Raw genomic sequence first — 19,749 nt, 5'->3', positions numbered from 1 at the left:
AAAACATGCCTTAATTTAGGTATATATAGCATCATTTCATGATAAGAAACTTCATCAAGACCAAAAATTGAGGTGTCTCAGCTTAAAAAAGAAAAATAGAGATTACTTTAAAAACTTTAGAAATACTACAGGAACATTAAAAAAAATGTAGTAAAGATAGCAGTGGTTTTGGAATGAGACTGCATCCAAATCCAAGCTCTACTCCTAATGCTGCATGACCCTGAATAAATCATTATCCTTCTCTGTGTTCAGTTTCCTTCTTTGCAAAATGAAACAGCTGGATTAAAACAGAATTTTATGACTTTCTACCTTCTATGATCCAGCTAACAAAAGATTCCCAGTTAAAATCATGTATTGACACACAGAAGAAAATCACTAATATTAAAAAGGGGATTTTGCAGCTCTAGATGTGCACTAAACAACCTCTGTTTAAAGGAATGATGTGGCCATCCAAGAACAAAATACTTAAACCTACCAAAGTGATAGGTTTTAGATATGTATGTGGGGTTTCTTTTTGTTTGAAGGGTTTGGATGATAGGAGAATAAATTACTATTGATATTAATTATGATATATGATTATACTACATATCATAGAATACAGAGTACATAAGTATGCTATATAGTATAACTATTCTCATTAAAATGATATTTGGCAACACTGGCATATAGAACAAATTTTGAAAGCACTTTAAAAAGATGAATAGATAATGAGAATAAAAACAGAAACCTGATATAGCCTGCAAGCTACAAGTTTAGACAGTTAAGTCATTTGTGTATTCCTTTTAAATACTTAATTTTCATTTGCTTATAATTGGAGAAATAAAATTGAAAATGAAGATTGAAGAGCCAATGGTCAATGGATATGAGAAGGATCTAATATATTATTAATTAGGAATTGTACAGGTGAAGCAGAATAAATGATTTTGTCAAAGAAATATATTACTGGAAAATAAGCTAAGTTGGCCACACAGAAAAAGTAAGAAATACCTGATGGCTAGTTTGCATGCTACAAGACTAACCATGCAATGTTATGAGTGTGGAAGGGAAGCCCCAGCACACAGGATGGACAACTCCCCACCATGGCAGATTTGTAGAAAGACATGAACAAGGATCACATGAATAATGGCATAAGCATGGACGGACTGTAATTTGCAGCAATTGAAGGAGTCTCCACATTAATAAGATCAAAAATCTATTCCACAAGAATGTCAGCACATTATTAGTATAGATGCAAAGCCTTAAATAAAGACCACAGGATAAGACTATTAAAGTTACAAGGAAAATGAGAGACCGTTAGTTCAACCATCTCACTCTCAGTTGAGGAAATTAAGATTCAGTAGTAGCTGTTAAAAGTTATACTTCCTTTGGATTTTTCTTTGTATAATGTAATTATGAAGGATCAATGCAGGGATTTTAAAAAAACTGAATAGGCTTAATTATAATCTGTTTCTTAACATAGCTGAAATGCCAAAACAGAAATTCATCAGAAAATTCCTTAAGCTTTAAAAAAAAGCCTTACATTTGGCATTCTCCTGAAAAAGAGATAGGGAAAATAAAAGATTGTTGACATATGATAATTATGGTGATAGGCTGGATTACATTTGAAGTTTTAGACTGTGCAAGGTTATTATTGACAAATATGCATTTCAGAGTCAAGTGTTACATGAATAGATAAAACATTTCCATTAAAAGCTAAAGTGAATTAACAACTAGGCTGCAATTCAAACCTCCATAGAGAATAAAGTATTTCCCAATACCTGTGACTAGTGGATTCTGCTTGAGATAACTTGGAAGAACAAGTCCAAAGAAAATGGAAAATCCAAGGACAAAGAGGTTACGGGAAGAATTTAAATCAATGAATTGAAGATTCGATAATCCAACAGCAGTGATCATTCCTGAGAAGAAAAATCAATAAATCCAAGACTTACCAACTCTCTAAAAAGAGGCAGCATCTTTATATAATCACTTGAAAAACAAAGAACTATTTGGGAAGGAAGGAGAAGGGAATAAGCATTTATGGAGAGCCTATTCTGGGTGCTCAGCACTTTACAAATATTTCCTCATTTAATCCTCACAACAAATCTCCATGGTAGGTGCTGTTATTATCCCTACTTAACAGTTGAGGAAACTGAGGTAAACAAGTGAGTTGGCAAGTGTTACATAGTTCCTAGGTATCTGAGGCTGGATTTGAATTCAGGTCTTTCTTATTCTAGGCCCAGCACTCTACCCATTACATCACCAGCTGCCAGACTTCAATTTTATCATATTATTATTCATTTTTTTTATTTTAAGGAATCAACATGGACATATATTCCACAATGCAAATAACATTGAAATTATAAAGGCATTGGGTTGTAGATTCACAATTTGCTAACAGAGCTTGGGTAAGTCACTTAAGTTAAAACAAAATCTAATTTTTATCTAAGTTAAGATAAAAGTACCTGCACTATCTATAACCTCAAAAATGTACGGTTCAAATGAGAAAATACTTGTAAATTACTTTGTAAAGTGTGAAGTGCTACGTAAATCTAAGCTATTAAAATTATTATGTGGTACTAAAAGTAATATTCTATTGTCTGAGTAGAGTATTTGTGAATTTGAGATCTTCTATCTTCTCTTGTCCAGCATCCTACATCTCAACCCATTACTTTTAGGCTAACCTGGGAGATAAATGCCCTAAGATTAGAAGAGAATGGGATGAGTGAGTGTTCTCTCACTAAGCTTACATTATAGCATTCTATATAATCAAATATAAATTACTTTTGAACAAAGAACTTTTGGATTAATAACATGATGACTTTTCATCCTTCTGTTATTATGGACAAATAAAAAATTACTACAGTTCCTTTACAACAGATTAAAATCTAGGATCATTGAGTTTACATGGAAAATTTTTAAATTACAAAACATACCTAAATATGTATTATATAACTACATCAATAATTAGGTAATCCTTTTAAAATGAAATAAGCCTTGTGGAAAAAAAAATGGCCTGCAAAAAAAATGGGATGCTTTCATTTGGGTGCATTTGATTTAAATAAAATTCACGATCTAGAAATACTCAGTTTCAGCATTTATCCTTTACAAAATATTCCTGCTGTGGGTATGACATAAGTTCTTCACAGCTCTGAAGTTGCCTGAGCAGACATACTGTGTGGGTTAGTGTCATCTTTGTCATCTTTAGAAAAAGAACTATCTCTAACTTTTACCAAAGCCTTAAAAGTTCTAAATAGTCAATGTATAGGGAAAAAAAAAAGCAGGAATGAGGAGAAAACAGGGCATGACATAAATATGGTTTTACCAAAGAGTGTGCAAAAGAGGGCACCTAGCACAGGATCTGGCAGTGATGCAAACAATGCACTGAATTTCCCTATCATTCCAAGCATGAGCATTAAAGCTGCACCATACTGAATGACTCGACGGCTGCCAACCTATGATGGCAAAAAGAAAAAGAAAATGAGAGTTAAAATATGGAAAATTATAACTCTCATCTAACAATATTTTTTCCTTTGAATATATATTATTGCAAACAATTACCAGAAAAATGATCAATGATTCTGGCTCTGCCTTGGTGACATATAAATACTACATATTATTTTTCAAATCCCCAAATTTAAATCACTTCAAACAAAAGAGAATATGGCATAGGAACAAGTGCTAGGCCCATGATATCACTAGTATCAGGGAATCCCAGGTGAGGAAACTCCCTCTACCAATAAAGATTAGTAAGTTCAACTTAAAAGTCTCTAAGAATTGCATGGAGCACATCTACTATCCTTATTGAATTTTTGGTTCACATTTCAGTTACTTCAAGTGTAAAAAGTTGCTCCCTTTAGGAAAATGAGCCTGCCACGGTTATTTTATATTTTATATAAATGCAAAATATTCTAATGTACCAACACACACCTGAAAGATATCATTACCTGATGAGTCTAACCAAATTATCCATCAAACTTGTCAAATATGTAGCACTTTCCTAGGTAATTTATTTCAGATTCTTCCTTGTCTAAAGTTTGAAAGAAAAGTTTGCTAATTTTTAATCAGTAACAAATAGTTTTGATGATTAATTTTATAATAGTTTCAGATCTAGAAATACTTGTTAGACCACTTTATTCCTATGATTTTTCGTTATTCTCATTATTCTAAATCTTTTCTTTCAAGTGAATCTTGTTTTTATTTTTTCTGTTTTTATAAAGTGCATGGCTGGTAGTTTGAATGCACAGCACTAAGTTTGTACATTATCATAGGTGGTATTAGTTTTTTAAGTCAATAATCATTTTAATAATATTTTATTTTCCCCAATTAAATATAAAAATAATTTTTAATATTCACTTTAAAATTTGTTTCAGTTCCAAATTCTTTCTCTCCTTCTCACCCTTCCTCCTTCACCCCCTCCCTGCTCCCTGGGATGGTAAGAAATCTGATACAAATTTTACATGTGCAATCATGTAAAATATTTTTCCATATTAGTCATTTTGTGGAAGAGATCTCAAACAAACAAAAAAAAGTGAAATATAGTATGTTTTAGTCTTCATGCAGACTCCTTCAGTTCTTCCTCGGAGGGCAGATGGCATTTTTCATTTTGTATCAGTTCATAGAAGTCTTTCCAAATTTGTTTAAATCATCCTGCTCATCATTTTGTATAGCACAATAATAATCTATTGTAATCATATATCATAACTAATTCAGCTATTCACCAACTGATAGACATCCTCTCAGCTTTCAATTTTTTGCTACCACAAAGTACTGAAATAAATATTTTTGTACAAATAAGGCTTTTTTCCTTTTTTTTTTTTTTCAGATTTCTTTGGGATGTATTGTTGGAACAAGTATTGTTTTTATTATCCTAGCACTGCCTAGCCTGCTGAATATTCCTCCAGGTATTTAAATTCTTCTTTGTTTAAAGAACAATTTGTAATTGTACCTCTATAGGTTATTGCCTGTGCTTTGAAAGAATGACTCCCAAATATCTTATCTATTTTGTAGTTATTTTAAAACAGGGATGCCTTTTCTGTTATTGCATCCTGGATTTTGTGCAAAATATAGCTAGGTCTTGATTAGTGTGAATAATGAAAAAAGCCTATTGTTGTTTCATTATTCACACAATAAATTTCCTTTAAGAAAGAACCAATGACCATCATTTTAACATAACTATAATTTTATAATGTTAATTCAAATATATGACTACTTACAAGATTTATTTCTTTGCACTAATTAGGAACTAAGTGTGCTTGTAAGTTTATTCTATAGCCTACAACTTTATTAAAATTATGTAAGCTGGTTTATTTGCTAGTACCCTAGAAATTTCTAAGCAAATTACCATATCATCAGCAAATAAGAACAGTTTTACCTCCTCTTTGATAAATTTGATGTGTTTATTTCCTTCTAGCCTTCCTGCTATTAGGGATATTCGAATTTTAAAACTATTCCACCCTACTCAGACTTTAGAAGATTTGATTTAGCTATCTCCTGATTGTAACAATGAAGACACTCTCTTTAACAGAATCAGGGATGTCTTGTAGTACTTTACATTATTCCACCCTACTCAAGACAGTACTTTAGGGGAAGATAAAATTATAATCTCCTAATTGAACAATGAAGGTACTTAGTTCTCACCTTATAGTGAAGCTAGAACTTTAAGCTAAGTCTATTTTTAGACCTTAATACAAAAAGGTGTTAAGTAACTTTAAAGGTTAAATTAATCACAAAAGGTAAAATTAACAAAGAAGTATGAAGTAGCTCAAAAGATATAATCTAACCAGAAAAAGTGAGAACTAAAGAATGGGCAGTTCTGGAGAAAAGCGTCTGCTGTGATTGGTAGACGTAAAAATTTAGGGGAGGTGGCACAAGAGAAAAGATCTTTAAAAAGAGGGTTAAAGGCCAGAAAGGGAGATTCAGACATGCGGGCATTCAGATATTCAGAACTCAACCTGGAGGAGCTCACTCAGACAGCTTCCTTGAGCAGGTCTTGTGGTGAGGGATAAGACTGACTTCCTTTTCCCTTAGGCACAGGGAGGCCCCTTTGGACAAGGGGCCTTTAACTCCTGCCTGGCTCAACCTGAGCCAGAGCAGTTTAAATTAACTCTTTCCTCTCCCTCTCTCTTCTCCTTAATTCCTTCTCTCTAGATTAATTAAATCACCATAATTTCCAGCTGACTTGGGTATTTTATTATTTGGGATTTTCCTGGCGACAAATTAATTTAGATTTTTTTTTAAGTCAAAACGCTAAAATTGTCCTTTACAGATATGAACAGCTATCTCTGTAGTTCCACGGAAAAGATGAGTATTTCTAATAATTTAAGTTTAAGCAGTTTGGGGGAATAACAACAGAGAAACTACTTTTTGTATTACTGAATTGAGGTTAAAGCTAAAGGTCTTACCCTCATCAACTATTTGTAGAACTAAATTGAAAAATGAAATCTGAATATAGTTAGAAGGGTCCTAGTTTCCAAGAAGTGTCTCTAGAATCAACTGGAAGCCTTTAGGGCATGTTGCAAAGAATTTGTATTTCTTGATTAAACATATGTCAGAAGCTTATAACATTGAGAATCAATGACAAGAATTTAAAAGGCACCTACTATATTGTTAGGAACTGCACTAAAAAATGAGCATACAAAGATAACAACAAAGCAGTTCTTGATCTCAAAGAGCTTACATTATATATCGAGAGAGACCATGTAAATCTAATAAGTACATGCAAAATATATACTAAATAACTCAAGGTAATTTTGGGAGAGAGGTACTAAAAGCTCAGAGAGCTGCAAAGATCAATAAGAATAACCTCATATAAGATGAAACATTTGAGGAAGTTGAAAAAAGTGGGTAAGTTTTAGAGAGAAAAATATCATTTTCTTTTGAGATCTACACAGGATACATAGTGTGGTAAGTACTGTATGTAACTGGTGGTGCTTAATTGGAGACACTAAAGCTATATAAATGTACAAATGTATACACACACAAATTATTTCTATAAGAATAATGAACAATCTCATGGGAATTGATGAGATCACCAAAGAAGTGCTGGCCTATAATAGAGCCTTGGGGTGCACCTACAGTTAGAAAGTGATCTATGAATGAAAATTCAGCAAAGAAGACTCAGAAGAACTTATGAGACATGCAGGAGAACCAAGACAGAGCAGTGCCACAAAAACAGATATGTTAGAGGGTGGTTAACAGTAACAAATGCTACAGGGTTAAATAAGAGTAACTCAGGCCACTGGTTTGGCAAAGAAAAAAAAATCACTGAACCAAAAATTCATATTACCTTTAATACAAAGAATTGAAAATAAAACAAAAAAAGTAAATGCCCATCAATTGGGGAATGACTAAATATAAATTAGAGTTCATGAACATAATGGAACATTACCACACTATGAGAAATTATGAATATAAAGAACTCAGAAAAGCATGAGAAAACTTAATAAAGGTTATATAAAAGTAAAAATCATCAGTAATTTAAAAAAAAATTTAAATATCATTGAAAACTTTTGAGAGAGAAGTTTCAGATGAATCTGAAGCCTGAAGAGAGCAAGGGATTAAGAGAATGAGATTAGAAAAAATGGTAACAACCATACACAATTTTTCAGGGAGTTTATAAAAGCACCAAGACTAGACAACAAGAATATCTAATAATTGTGAAGTAAATTAACTTTTACATAGCATTTCACATACATTATTCAACTAAGCACCACATCCTATATGTAAGTGCTATTAATATCTATAATTTTACAGATAAGGAAATTGGAACTCAGAATGATTCCTCTAGTTGTTAAATCTCTCCTATCCTAATTCTGCTCCTCTGATGAAATCATCTTTTGTTTATTTTTATATACAATATCCTATATTTACTTCTCCATTAACATGTTCCAGTAGGATAGCAGTTCCCAGAAGCCAGGGATTGTATTGATTTTCTGTTTCTATTTTCTGGTGTCTAGCCCAATGCTTGGCACACGTTCATTAAGTGATGGAGATGAACACTTTACAAGAATTCTATAATGCCACCACCACCTCCAATTTTTCAAAGGATATAGAAATTGTGTGTGTGTGTGTGTGTGTGTGTGTGTGTGTGTGTGTGTGTGTGTAGGTTTTTCAGAAAATAATCTTCTTCCTCACATATAATCAGTAATGTGAGTCAGGGAAATGCAAAATCGTTTTCCTGAAACAGTGCCACTAGTAAAATCGGGCTAGTGTCCAAAGGTACTCAGAAGAGGTATCAATTAGCTCATTAAACAGAGCTGGCATGATGCCTTTTCAGTAATAAATTGACACAATTTATGTTGCAATTGCAAGCAATTCAAAATTTTAATGAAGACAATTATACCTACACTCCTCAGTAACATTTAAGAATGAAGTCTTTTGTAATATTAATGAATACTGGTTACACACTTCAACAGTCCTGCTTAGGTTACAAGGCAGTTTTAAAGTGGGTGTTGAATGACCACAATGGTAAAAGTTGAGGCACTATGTTGAAAGGGAGCTACCTTGTTAAAATAGCTCTGCCCACGACTCCCTGCTACCTATCAACAGTATTCCTAGAAACATAATGTATCTTTAATTGACTATTAAAAGACTATGTAGTAATAACTAAGTCTGAAATCTGTATTATTTGCATGGTAGTTTCCAATTAATGGGAACCTTCCTTTTAGAGCTATGTCACATCATTTAAAAAAATCTCTCTAGTTTTCAAGGTTTTTGTTACTTCCATACCCTGAGCAAGAATACCAAAAATGTTTCTCACAATTACTTTGTAAATGTGCTCCAAGAACTTTGTAACAAATTCAAAAGAGGAGTCAGTAGACGGTGCTATCTAAAAGGTTTTCTAGAGCTTATTTCCCCCCATTAATTTATGGGGAAAAAAAAACAGTGAAGAAATCAACATGTACCATGATGTCCTACAGAATCCTGTCCAACATCATTATTCTTTCCTCTCTTAATTACCCCAAGTTGTAAACAAGTATTACTTGTATTTATTTTATGTTGTCTTCTCTATTACTGTCCTCTTACGAAGGTAACAGACTGTAAGGGGGAAGGGGGGGGCACAGATGGAGAGAGATTCACAGACTTTAGGTCAATACTCTCTGGTATAGTTTATTGTTTCAAATCTATGCTGGTGGAGAGAGAACCCACACTAATATCATAAACACTTTTGGTATATTAAATGTTATCTACTTACTATACAATCGTAGATGTTGAAAGGGGACTTTAAGGCTCATTAGCTGAGTAAACTGAGAGCCAGAGAAGAGAAACAATTTATCTGAAGTCATAGTTATTTAGTAGCCAAGATAAGGTATTTAATTACAAAATGCATCTAAGTATGTATACTGTGCTCCAATGAATCCAATCTTCAGTTCGCTGACATATCTACCCATTGCATGCTTTCATAAGACAGAAAGAATTACCCAGTTGAAATTTATCCTTACAAGGATATTATCTGTAAAATGAAGGGATTGAACTAGATGATCCCTGGGGCTCCTTCCAGCTGTAGTGGCCTGAAAATAATGATGCTAATAATAGCTATGATGGAAAATTATTAGTAGTATCTATGATCCCAATAGCATCCTGAGGCCTAAAAATAAACTTTGTATAGACTAATAGGATGTTAAAGCTGAGAAGGACCTTAGAGACCATCCAAGCCCCAACTTCCAGTGGAACAGTAGAAAGTGAGGAAGTCATAGGATCAAAGGTGTTTTGGGACTGAAATGGTCCTTAGAGATGAGTCATCTAATCCAACATCCATATCTGACAGATAAGTTAATGAGAACCCAAGTAGTTACAAAGTAATAAAAGTGACAGAAAAGGGATCTGAACCCAGTTTCTTAAGTGACTTGATCAAGATTACAAAGCTAGCAATCATAAAACCAAGATTGGCTCATGTCATCTCCCTAGTTAGAAACTATCTTCTGAAAGGACATAAAAATCTTTTTTTACAAAAAGTATAGGGAGACAGAATTAATTATATGGTTAAAAAAAAAAGAACTGAACTTGGAGCCAGAACACAAGTTCAAGTCAGATCAAAGAATCATAGAATTTTATACATAATATAGGCATATTACTGTACCTTCCTGGGCTTCCATTTTCTCATGTGAAAAATACAAGTTTGGATTAGAATTCAGATAATATTTAAGGTTATTATCTGCTCTAGATTCTATGAAAGCATGAATATTTAATTCATAAGAGCACTGGTAAGCAAAAAGTATCTGTAAATAGCAACTATCTGGTCTAATACATTCATGATCAAATGTTTTTTTCTAGGAATGAATTATAATAGTATGGAAGATTATTATTTTCAGAAGAGGTCTCTTACAAAATTGTTTTGGTATCACATTATAGAAAAGAATACATTTTAAGGTATTCCCATGCTTCTACTAGACCTTTAATAATATTAATTAAAAAAGAGCAGCTAGGTGACTCAATGGATGGAAGTACACAGATACTTCCTAAAAATAAACTTTCTATAGACTAATAGGACCCTAGGCAAGTCACTTAATACCACTGCCTAGCCTTTACCACTCTTCTGCTTTGGAACTAATATACAGGTAAGGATAAAAGTAATAATAATAATAAACATTAGATATTTCCCTCACTATAGGTCAGCTAAGAATAATTTTCTCAGTTCTACTTCAAAGGAAAAAGATAATGGAAAGTTCAACCTTTCAGAATCCAAAATGTTCAGAGAAAAGACAATAACAAAATAGACTTAGTAGCCTGTTAGCTAGAAAAAGATTTTGTACCTTAGTTATTCCTAAAACTCCAATATTGGGACTTGATGAAGTGGAGCCATTTCCAGTACCAAACACACCATCAAGAACACAGGATAACCCCTCAATGAAAATTCCCCTATAATGTAAAGGAGGGACAAAGAGAAACAGGCTCATTTTAGAGGTAAAATATTTTGAAACCCTAAAACCAAAAATATTACATATAAATGATTAAAAAGTTATGTTAAATGCAAACTGATAATTTCTCAGCATCCAAAGTATTTTAGCAAAGGTTTCATGGTATACATTCAATTGAGAATGGAGCATAATGGAAGCTATATAGCTGTCAGAGAGAACCTATGTCTAACCATTTCCAGAAGAATGTACTAAATTGTAACCTTATCAAAATTAACTGAGGGCAGATAGGTGGCTCAATAGATAGAGAGCCAGGCCAGGAGTCAGGAGGACCTAGGCTCAAATCTGATCTCAGATATTTCCTAGTTTTGTGATTTGGTGATTCATAATGTCCTTGTTAGAAGCATGGAAAAAGAATAATAAATTAGTCCAAAGAGGCATAAGGTAATGGAGTTACTGAAAAGAGGCTTTTTGATCACAATTTTTACTTTTTTTAAAGATGTTTTATTCACTTTGGGAAGTCATTGCTTTTTTTTTTATTATTACTCAAATCTTCTTGATCTGTAGATATGTAGATATGTAGAACTGAAACTCTCCCTGCCCTGAGAAACCCTTTGTGGTATGCTGGAGATAAGACAAACTTCAAATCATGGCTGCCTGGACTCAAAGTACTGCCTTTAATTTATGACATCAGTGTGACACTGGTAAATCTACTAACTTCTGTGTCTAAAGCAATTCTCTCAAAGCCTAAAAAATTACCAAAAGTAGTTATTAATCTGCTCTGGAAGAAAAGAACTTTGTACACTAATAAAAAAACAGGTCTGGAAAAAGCAGAGTACAGTTCACAACCAGTTCGATGTGGGGAATAAATATGTTCTGTAAACCTTAAAATTTCAATAACAACTATGTCACACTAAAATGACACATAGCCAAGGATATGAAATTTGTTTTCCCTTAGCCTTTCCAAAATGACCAAAGAATTAAATCATGATGTAATCATTTTTACAGAATTTAAAAGTTGGAAACGATTTTGGAAATCAGCTAATTCAACCCATTCTTAGGCAAGAATACCACTCTGCAACCTACCTGACAACTGGTCATTTAGCCTTGGCTTAAAGACTTCCAATGAGAAACATGGAAACCATGAAAAGATGGCCTTTGATTCTCAGACACTTACCTATTTATTGCATGAATGGGAGGTGGTGGAGCACAAGATAATCTTGCACAGGCATAATAATCACCAATGGATTCTATAATACTGGCAACCACAGCACTGAGCATTCCTATAACCCCTGCAGCTGAAACAGTTGGAAGTCCCCACTGAACTGTGAAAGAAAAAACAAATATGAAATTCTTATTGGCTGTTTTGGACAGGAAAGCTAAAGCTAAAGTGCTTAATCCTATTAATAAAGTAAGGCTAAAAAAGAATTATTCAATCAGACAGGACAATGAAATTGTTATTCATTCCATTAAACTGGTTAACAGTAATAGCTATTTGATTTCTAATCCAAGTCATCAGGTTCCTGGGACCCAATGCTAATGTGAAGTGGGCTATAATTGGAACTACTTTGCATATATTTTACTTAAGAATAAATTGCTGGACCATTAAAGAAGCTTTACAATTCAATTCAACATATGCTAATTAAGCACTGGCTACATGAAAAGGACTGAAATGTGTGCTAGGGAAGGCAGGAGGGCTGCACAAGGGGGACATAAAGCATTTTCTCTGCAAAGGCTCCTAAGCATAGTTGCCACAAAACCAAGACTTACTGATTCTGCATTCCACCTCAGTCTCTGTACTTAGGGGATGGAGACAGGAAGATGTAGGTATATATGAAGATCAACTGAGATTTCTATTTATTGCAGAATGAATATGAAGAAGTAACAAGGGAAGATCCAGGTGAAGTATATAAGTATGGCTAGGCATCAAGGATAAAAAGCAGGTCAAGGCCCAATGGGCATTTGTGTGCCTTCTAATTGTTCTCTCTCTTAGACCCCAAAGGTCTTTCTTTCAGAAAGCTTAAAAGCCAAAAGGTAAACTAAAGACACAAATAGCTCTGAAATAAAAGAAAATAAGTATATAGGAGAAATATAAAGTATATGCTTTGTAAGACCAGAAGATTATTTCCATCTGGGTGCTAATAGGAAAATGCTTCATGGGGAAGGCAAGATTTCAGAAGCTCAAAAGATGGGCCAGATTCCATTTTATTACTAAGGGTTCCATTTTATTACCAAGGGATTGTGGTACCCTTGACAGAAATAGGGAAGATAGGAGGAGTAAGCTTAGAGAAAAAAATAATTGAGTTCTATTTTGGACATGTTGAGTTTGATATTATATGGAACATATACTTAGAGATGTCAAGCTAGCAATTAGTTAATGATTATTAAAGCCTCATTCAATGAGACAAACAATGGCTGGATATGTAGATTTGGAAGTCACCTACATGGCATTGAGCTGGTTAGATCACTGAGGAAGCTGGAAAAAGGCAGGGATAAAATCAGTCTTCTGGAATTCTATCTGGCCAGGGATCAGAAATAGAATATTTTAGAACAAAAGTTCTTAATCTGGGATTCACCATACACCTCAGCTTAAGAACCTCTGCTCTACTCTCCAAAGAATATTGGAACAGTTGTCAGGGGCGTCTATTAAGTTGGATAGGGGAATACTGCATTTGTATTTCAATATATTTGGTTTTTGATGATTTCTCAACTGATTTTTAATTCCATTGATTGTTATTTTAAGCATTAAGAAATAGTATTTTGAAGTTTAGACTATCAAAGGAATTCACAAAACAAGAAGTTTAAGAACTTCTGCAGTGGATTCAATTGAGATCTTATTCCTTCTCATATTAAGTTCAGTCATAGCAAAGTCCAGAGCTGAGATTAGGGTAGCAGGGAAGAAACAGATGGAAAACAGAAACAGTGCTATGAAGTAATGGCACTGCTGGGCTTGAAGTTAGGTGACTTGGGTTCTGATCCTAGATTTGCATTTAAAATGAGAGTGGAATGGATCCATCAATCAAGCAAAAAGCATTTTTGTAATGGTCTACTATTTTTCAGATACTGTGCATGAATATCATTGTACATAATAGTTGATCTCTTAAACATTTTTTAGATATAAAATTCCATGTTATGGTAATATACCAACTGATTTCATACCTGACTTCTGATATGCACCCAGAGAAGTTGACTGGTATAAACCACTTAACTTGTTAAGAATAAGATTCACTAAATTTGGCATGGCAGACAAGTGTCTCCACCCCACACTCCAAACCCCCAGAACAGGAGGGAATTTTTTCACTTTCTAATAGTCTTCACACTCAGGTAGAAGTATGCTAGCAAATGTTTGACTTTCCTCCCAAGATGCAAATATATGACACTTCCAAATTTAATCTTAATCAACATTTCCCCCATCAAAACAATAAATCAAGTCCTGATTTGTAGTTTTTGCCTATTAATTTCACACTGCAAACTTAATAACTGGCTCTAGCACAACCCTGCCAAGCCCCTGGGCAATGCACTCCCTATTCCTTCACTAGGCACAAAGAAGCCAGGGTATGCTATGCTCCCTAGAGATTAAGCCCATTCCACTTTTAGACAACTAGAATCATTATTCCTATATGTAGCAAAAATGACTTCCTACAAGTGCTACCCAATTGTAGCCTTTGAGACTGTGAAGAACAAGTCTAATATTTTTTTTGACAGACCTTGAAATATTTTGTGACAATAATTATGCCCCAACTGACAGTAAGGACCACAGTCTATATGTAGAAGAAGTAAAATCACAAAGAAAATGTAACTAATCTCAACCAAGATGAATGTAACAAAGTATGGAAAACTATTCTTAGCACAATGCCAAAATTTATCTTGCTGATTCAATATCATGGAAAATTAATAGCGCCACACAGGATAAAAGATTTAGACCTTATTGGTGATTTAGTTCAATACTCTCATTTTACAAAGAAGGAAACTGAGGTCCAGCATGCTTAAATGGCAGTAAGTAGCAGACTCAGTATTTGAACTGTCTCCAAACTTGGTTCTCTTTTTCATAATAATAGTCTATGGATTCACCTTGGAGAACTGAACTTATATCATTTTAGTCCTAGTTTTACACATTTAAAATGCTTGGTTTAGATATACTGCTCAATATTCTTTTTTAAATTACTTTTTTTTAAATCAGCAAAAATCTGCTTTTTTGCCCTCCCCCCAACCACCACCCAAGTTGGGAACCTAAAAAAAAAAAACCCAACCCAGTTACAAACATGTATAATTTAAAAAAAAATTTACATTACCCATGTTGAAAACAAGCAAATTTAAAATACATACACACATACACACACGGATTTTTAAAAATTTATTTCTCTCATTCTTCACTGAATCCTTTGCCTCTCTATAAGAAGGTACGTAGTACAGTCCCCTAGAATCATGGATGGCCATCACACTCAAAGTAGTTCTTAATTCTTTCAAAATTGTTTGCCTTTTCCATATTGCTATCATTGTATAAATTATCCTCCTAGTTCTGTTCATTGCATTTGGCATCAGATCATAAAGGGATAATTACTGTTCCCTCCCTTCTCCCCTTTCCCTCTTACTTCCCTCTTGAGTGAAATGTACTTCTTTATCCAAATGTAAGTTCAGATGAATAAGGCTGATGCATCAGCTGCTCTTTCCACCCTAGTTTCCTTGTTTGTATAGATATCTACTTGTGTACCCTAATTATGAAATTATTTTCCTTAAATTTTCTTTCCCTTTTCTTTTTTTCTCTGCCCCCCGCCCAGTATATTCTTCTTCTCTCTCTTTTTTTAAACCCTTACCTCCTATCTTGGAATCAATACTGTGTATTGATTCCAAGGCAGAATAGTGGTAAGGGCTAGGCAATGAGTCTTGCCCAGGGTCACATATTAGGAAGTGTCTGAGGCCAAATTTGAACCTAGGACCTCTTGTCTCTAGGCCTGGCTCTCAATCCACTGAGCTACCCAGCTGCACACCCCCCTCCAAGACTTCTCTTAACAGCAAGACAAAACAGAACTACTTCCACTACTAAGCCTTGTCTAGACTCCCTCTATGACTCCTTAGAAGGGACAAATGTATCATTTCTCTGTCCTAGAATATAAGCAATTTATAATCAATTATCATTGTTTATTCACTTTTTTTTTTCAATTTCTCTTCACTCCTGTGTTTAAACTTCAAAGTTTTTATGGAGCTCTAGTCTTTTTATTAAGAATGCCTAGAAATCTATTTCATTAAATATCTATTCTTTCCCCTGTAGCATTATACTCAGTTTCCTGGCTGTACGATTATATCCTTTGCTTTCTGGGATATCATATTTCAAATTCTCCACTCCTTTCTTGTGACTGTTAAATTTTATGTGATTCTGTGGTTCCCTTAGTATCTGAATTTTCTTTCTGGCTGTTTCTCTTTATCTTTAACCTGGAAGCTCTGGATTTTGGCTATGATGTTCCTGAGAATCTTCATTTGGGTTTTTTGTTTGTTTGTTTTTTAAGTGGTTACTCTACCATTGACTTCTGGTTCTAAAAGATATGCAGTTTTCAAATTTCTTGGAATGCCATTCAATGAATAAACATTTATTAAGCACCTATAATGTTCTAGGCACTGTGCTAAGCCTAGGGATATAAAAAGAAACAAAGGACAGTTCCTCCCCTCAAGGAGCTTACCATTTAACAGGAAAGACAATATGCAAATAAAATATATACAAAGGAAGCTATATTCAGGCTAAATGGAAAATTATTAATAGAGGGAAGGCATTGGAATTAAGAGTGGTTGAGGAAAGCTTACTGTATAGGAAGGATTTTAGTTGGGATTTAAAGGAAGCCAGTGGGATCAGTAGCCAAAATGAAGGAGGGAGGGTATTCTAGGTATGGGAGACAGAAAAAAATACCTGAAGCTGAGAGATGGTGTATCTTATTCATAAAGTTCCTATATTGGGATTCATGAAACAGAGAGGACACCAGTATTGTAATAATTAAAATAGTGGAAGACATAAATTGTAGTAGATAAAAGAGTGGTTGTTAAAAATGTGACAGCAGAAAATATGGTTTCAAGACACCAATTATTAAAATTAAATTTAATTAATTAAAATTAAATTAAATTAAATTAAAATTAAAAAATTAAAATTAAAAAGTCAGCTGGGTTTTATAGAGATTTTAATCAATACAAATGTGGAATTAAAGAAAAGTGAGAAAGAGAGAAAAAAGGGAATAATGAAAAAAGGATAAGCCGTCCCTGGCCAGCCCTGGCCAACCCAGGCCTAAGCCCTAAGTCTTAAAAGAGAGATCAGTCAGTCTTTAACCACTCACCACAAGATCTGTCCAAGCAAGAATTCTAGTGTTCAGAGACACCAGGCCAGCTCCATCTCAGCTGACTCCACCAGCTCAATCCTGAATCTGACTGTCAATGTGAATGTCCTTCAGCTCCCTTTCTGAGCTCCTTTTAAAGGGAAATTTCTCCTATGTCACCTCCCCTAAGTTCTCACATCTACCAATCACAGTAGATGTTTTCCAAAGGACAGACTATTCTTAATTCACACCTGAGTAGACTAAACTTTTGAGTAATTCACACCTGAGTAAGTTCTCACCTCTTTGCCTTTTGCAAGTTCACAAGTTGCTTGACCTCTATAGGTACTTAGCACCCTTTTGTAATAGCTCTAAAAATAGGCACAGCTTAAGAACTTTTATCTTATTATAAGTATGGGTTTAAGTATTTTTCATTGTTCAGCAAAGAGTTTACAACTTTATCTTCCCCTAAAGTATGCTTAAGTAGGGGTGGAGTAGAGATCTCACATTCCTGATCTAAGTAGAGTTCTCACATTCCTGATCTAAGTTCCTTCATTGTTTAAAGTGGGGAATGGTCTTAACCAAACCTTATGAAGTAGGGTCTGGGAATTTTTAAGGTTCACAATCTTAACCTTATGAAGTAGGGTCTGAGAATTTTTAAGGTTCATATATCACTAGATGAAAAGTATGTGTTAGGGAGTAAGGTATAAGACTGGGAAAGTAGGAGGGGGTCAGGTTATGAAGGACTTCCAAAACAAAGCATTTTGTATTTGTTCCTGGAAGCAATAGAAAGCCCCTGAAATTTGGAGTAGAAGAGATGACAGGATCAGACCTGAACTTTAGGAAAATCACTGGCTAAAATTTAGTGGCTATAGATAGGATGGATTGGAGTGGGAAGAGACTTGCAGTATGATACTTAGGCTATATTTTCAATCACAACTTTCAGGCAGTTTAATGATTTGTGGAATTTCTTTCTCTTCAATCTTTTTTCCAAGTCAGTTGTTTTTGCTCTGAGACACTTTATGCTTTCTTCCCACCCACCCACATCTTTTAACTTTGTTTTAATATTCCTTGTTGTCTTATGAAGTAATTGGTTTCTATTGGTACATCGTAATTTTCAGAGATTTTCTTGTTTGGGTAAGATTTTGTACCTCTTCTGGCACACTAAAAATTCCCTTTCCAATTCTTTCTTCTAAAGCTTTCACTTCTTTTCCAATTTTTTTTAAAGGCTCTCATTTCACTTACACAAATAATGTTTAATTCTTTTGTTAATTTGTACTTCATTTCTTCCAAGATTTTTAGTTCAATCTGTCTCCAAGCTGTGTTTTGCCCTAAGGAATTACTCATAGATGTTTTGGAAGCATTCTTCGGTGTTAACCCTAAATTCGTGCTGAGTGTCCTTGCCATCATAAGAGTTCGCATTATAGTGGGGTTCTTTATTATTTGCCCATTCTTTTAGCCTAATTCCTGATTTCTGACTTGTTAGGGCTAGTCTCTGTCTTACTTGTGAAGGGAAAGGCTGAGCTGTTCCTGCTGCAGATTTAAGAATTGTGTTATTGCAGGATCTCAAGGACAGGCTGGGGGCATGCAAGCTTTCAGTGCTCCCAAAGTAGTCTGAGAGAAGGCAAAGTCTGAGCTCTGCAAGTTCCTCACCTGAGTTTTGGTCAGAGAAATTACAGACTGCTCCTGGAATCAGTCACTATCAATCAGGTAGGAGATTCAAAGTGATAGAACTGTAGGCTCCCCTTTGGTCTAGGATTCTTTCCATAGTTATTCCTCTTCAGGATAGGCTAGCTAGCTGATGGAATACAGATTCCACTCTGCTCCTAGAGTCTGAGCCAAACCACTGCTGGTTATTATTTATTGTCCTTCTTTCTCCATAGACTGCCCAGGGCTTTCCTATTTAGAATGCTGCATACACAGGTGCATAGTTCCCTCTTGGATGTATGACCTAGAAATGGTAGCAGATAGTAAATCTTCCAGTCAGCACATGTCCTCACTGTGGTGCTTCTGTATGGATCTTGGACCTCTGACTGCATGCATAGCCTCTCTCTAGATACTATCATGTTCCACACATGGGCATGTTCCTACCCACATGTAGAGTGAGCAATTAGCAGGCTCTGCTATCTGTCTTCCTATGCCACCTTAGGTCTGGACAAAGAACTCACTGTGATTTTTTTTTTAATTTTCCCATCAGGATTCAGTCTGGTGATGGTATATTTTCTAAATCTTTATAGATGAGTTTTGTGGATGGAAGCTCAGCTAAACTGCTTCTCGCTCCTTTGCTATCTTCCCATAAAGTATTCTATTTCAGATTAATATAGGTGTCAATGGTGTGTGTAAACATTCAGCAATGCCAATATGAACATTATATTTGAGAAATATCTATTCATTAAACATTCAACATAAAATGTTTGCTATACACAGATTAATATAGATTAGCACAAGAGTAAACAGCCATATTCAACAATAATTCGGAAATATTTTAAGTTCAAAGGACAGAAATCACCATGCCCCGAAGTGAATAACAAAAATCAATAAAAGAAATAACTCTGAAAGGTGGAGAAGTTAAACAGGAAGGGGGTTTTCTGAACAAAGTCAACTATCTATAGTCAGAAGATCTG

General features: G+C 34.4%; 1 protein-coding gene across 3 annotated transcripts in view; it reads right to left on the bottom strand.

Annotated features, from left to right (window-relative positions):
* SLC23A2 (solute carrier family 23 member 2) overlaps positions 1-19,749 on the bottom strand; it is a 106,658-nt gene that overhangs the window by 6,424 nt on the left and 80,485 nt on the right. For all 3 annotated transcript variants that reach the window (XM_056813459.1, XM_056813462.1, XM_056813461.1), the window contains 4 exons: positions 12,010-12,157; positions 10,731-10,836; positions 3,302-3,431; positions 1,758-1,895 (listed from right to left, as the gene is read on the bottom strand). In XM_056813459.1, coding sequence (XP_056669437.1) covers positions 1,758-1,895; positions 3,302-3,431; positions 10,731-10,836; positions 12,010-12,157 — 522 coding nt within the window. The remainder of the gene's footprint in view (positions 1-1,757; positions 1,896-3,301; positions 3,432-10,730; positions 10,837-12,009; positions 12,158-19,749) is intronic.

Source organism: Monodelphis domestica, chromosome 1, assembly GCF_027887165.1.
Source record: "Monodelphis domestica isolate mMonDom1 chromosome 1, mMonDom1.pri, whole genome shotgun sequence".
Classification (NCBI taxonomy): domain Eukaryota; kingdom Metazoa; phylum Chordata; class Mammalia; order Didelphimorphia; family Didelphidae; genus Monodelphis; species Monodelphis domestica.
Note: the sequence above shows the minus strand (reverse complement) of the source record. Positions and strands in the feature narration are given on the sequence as shown.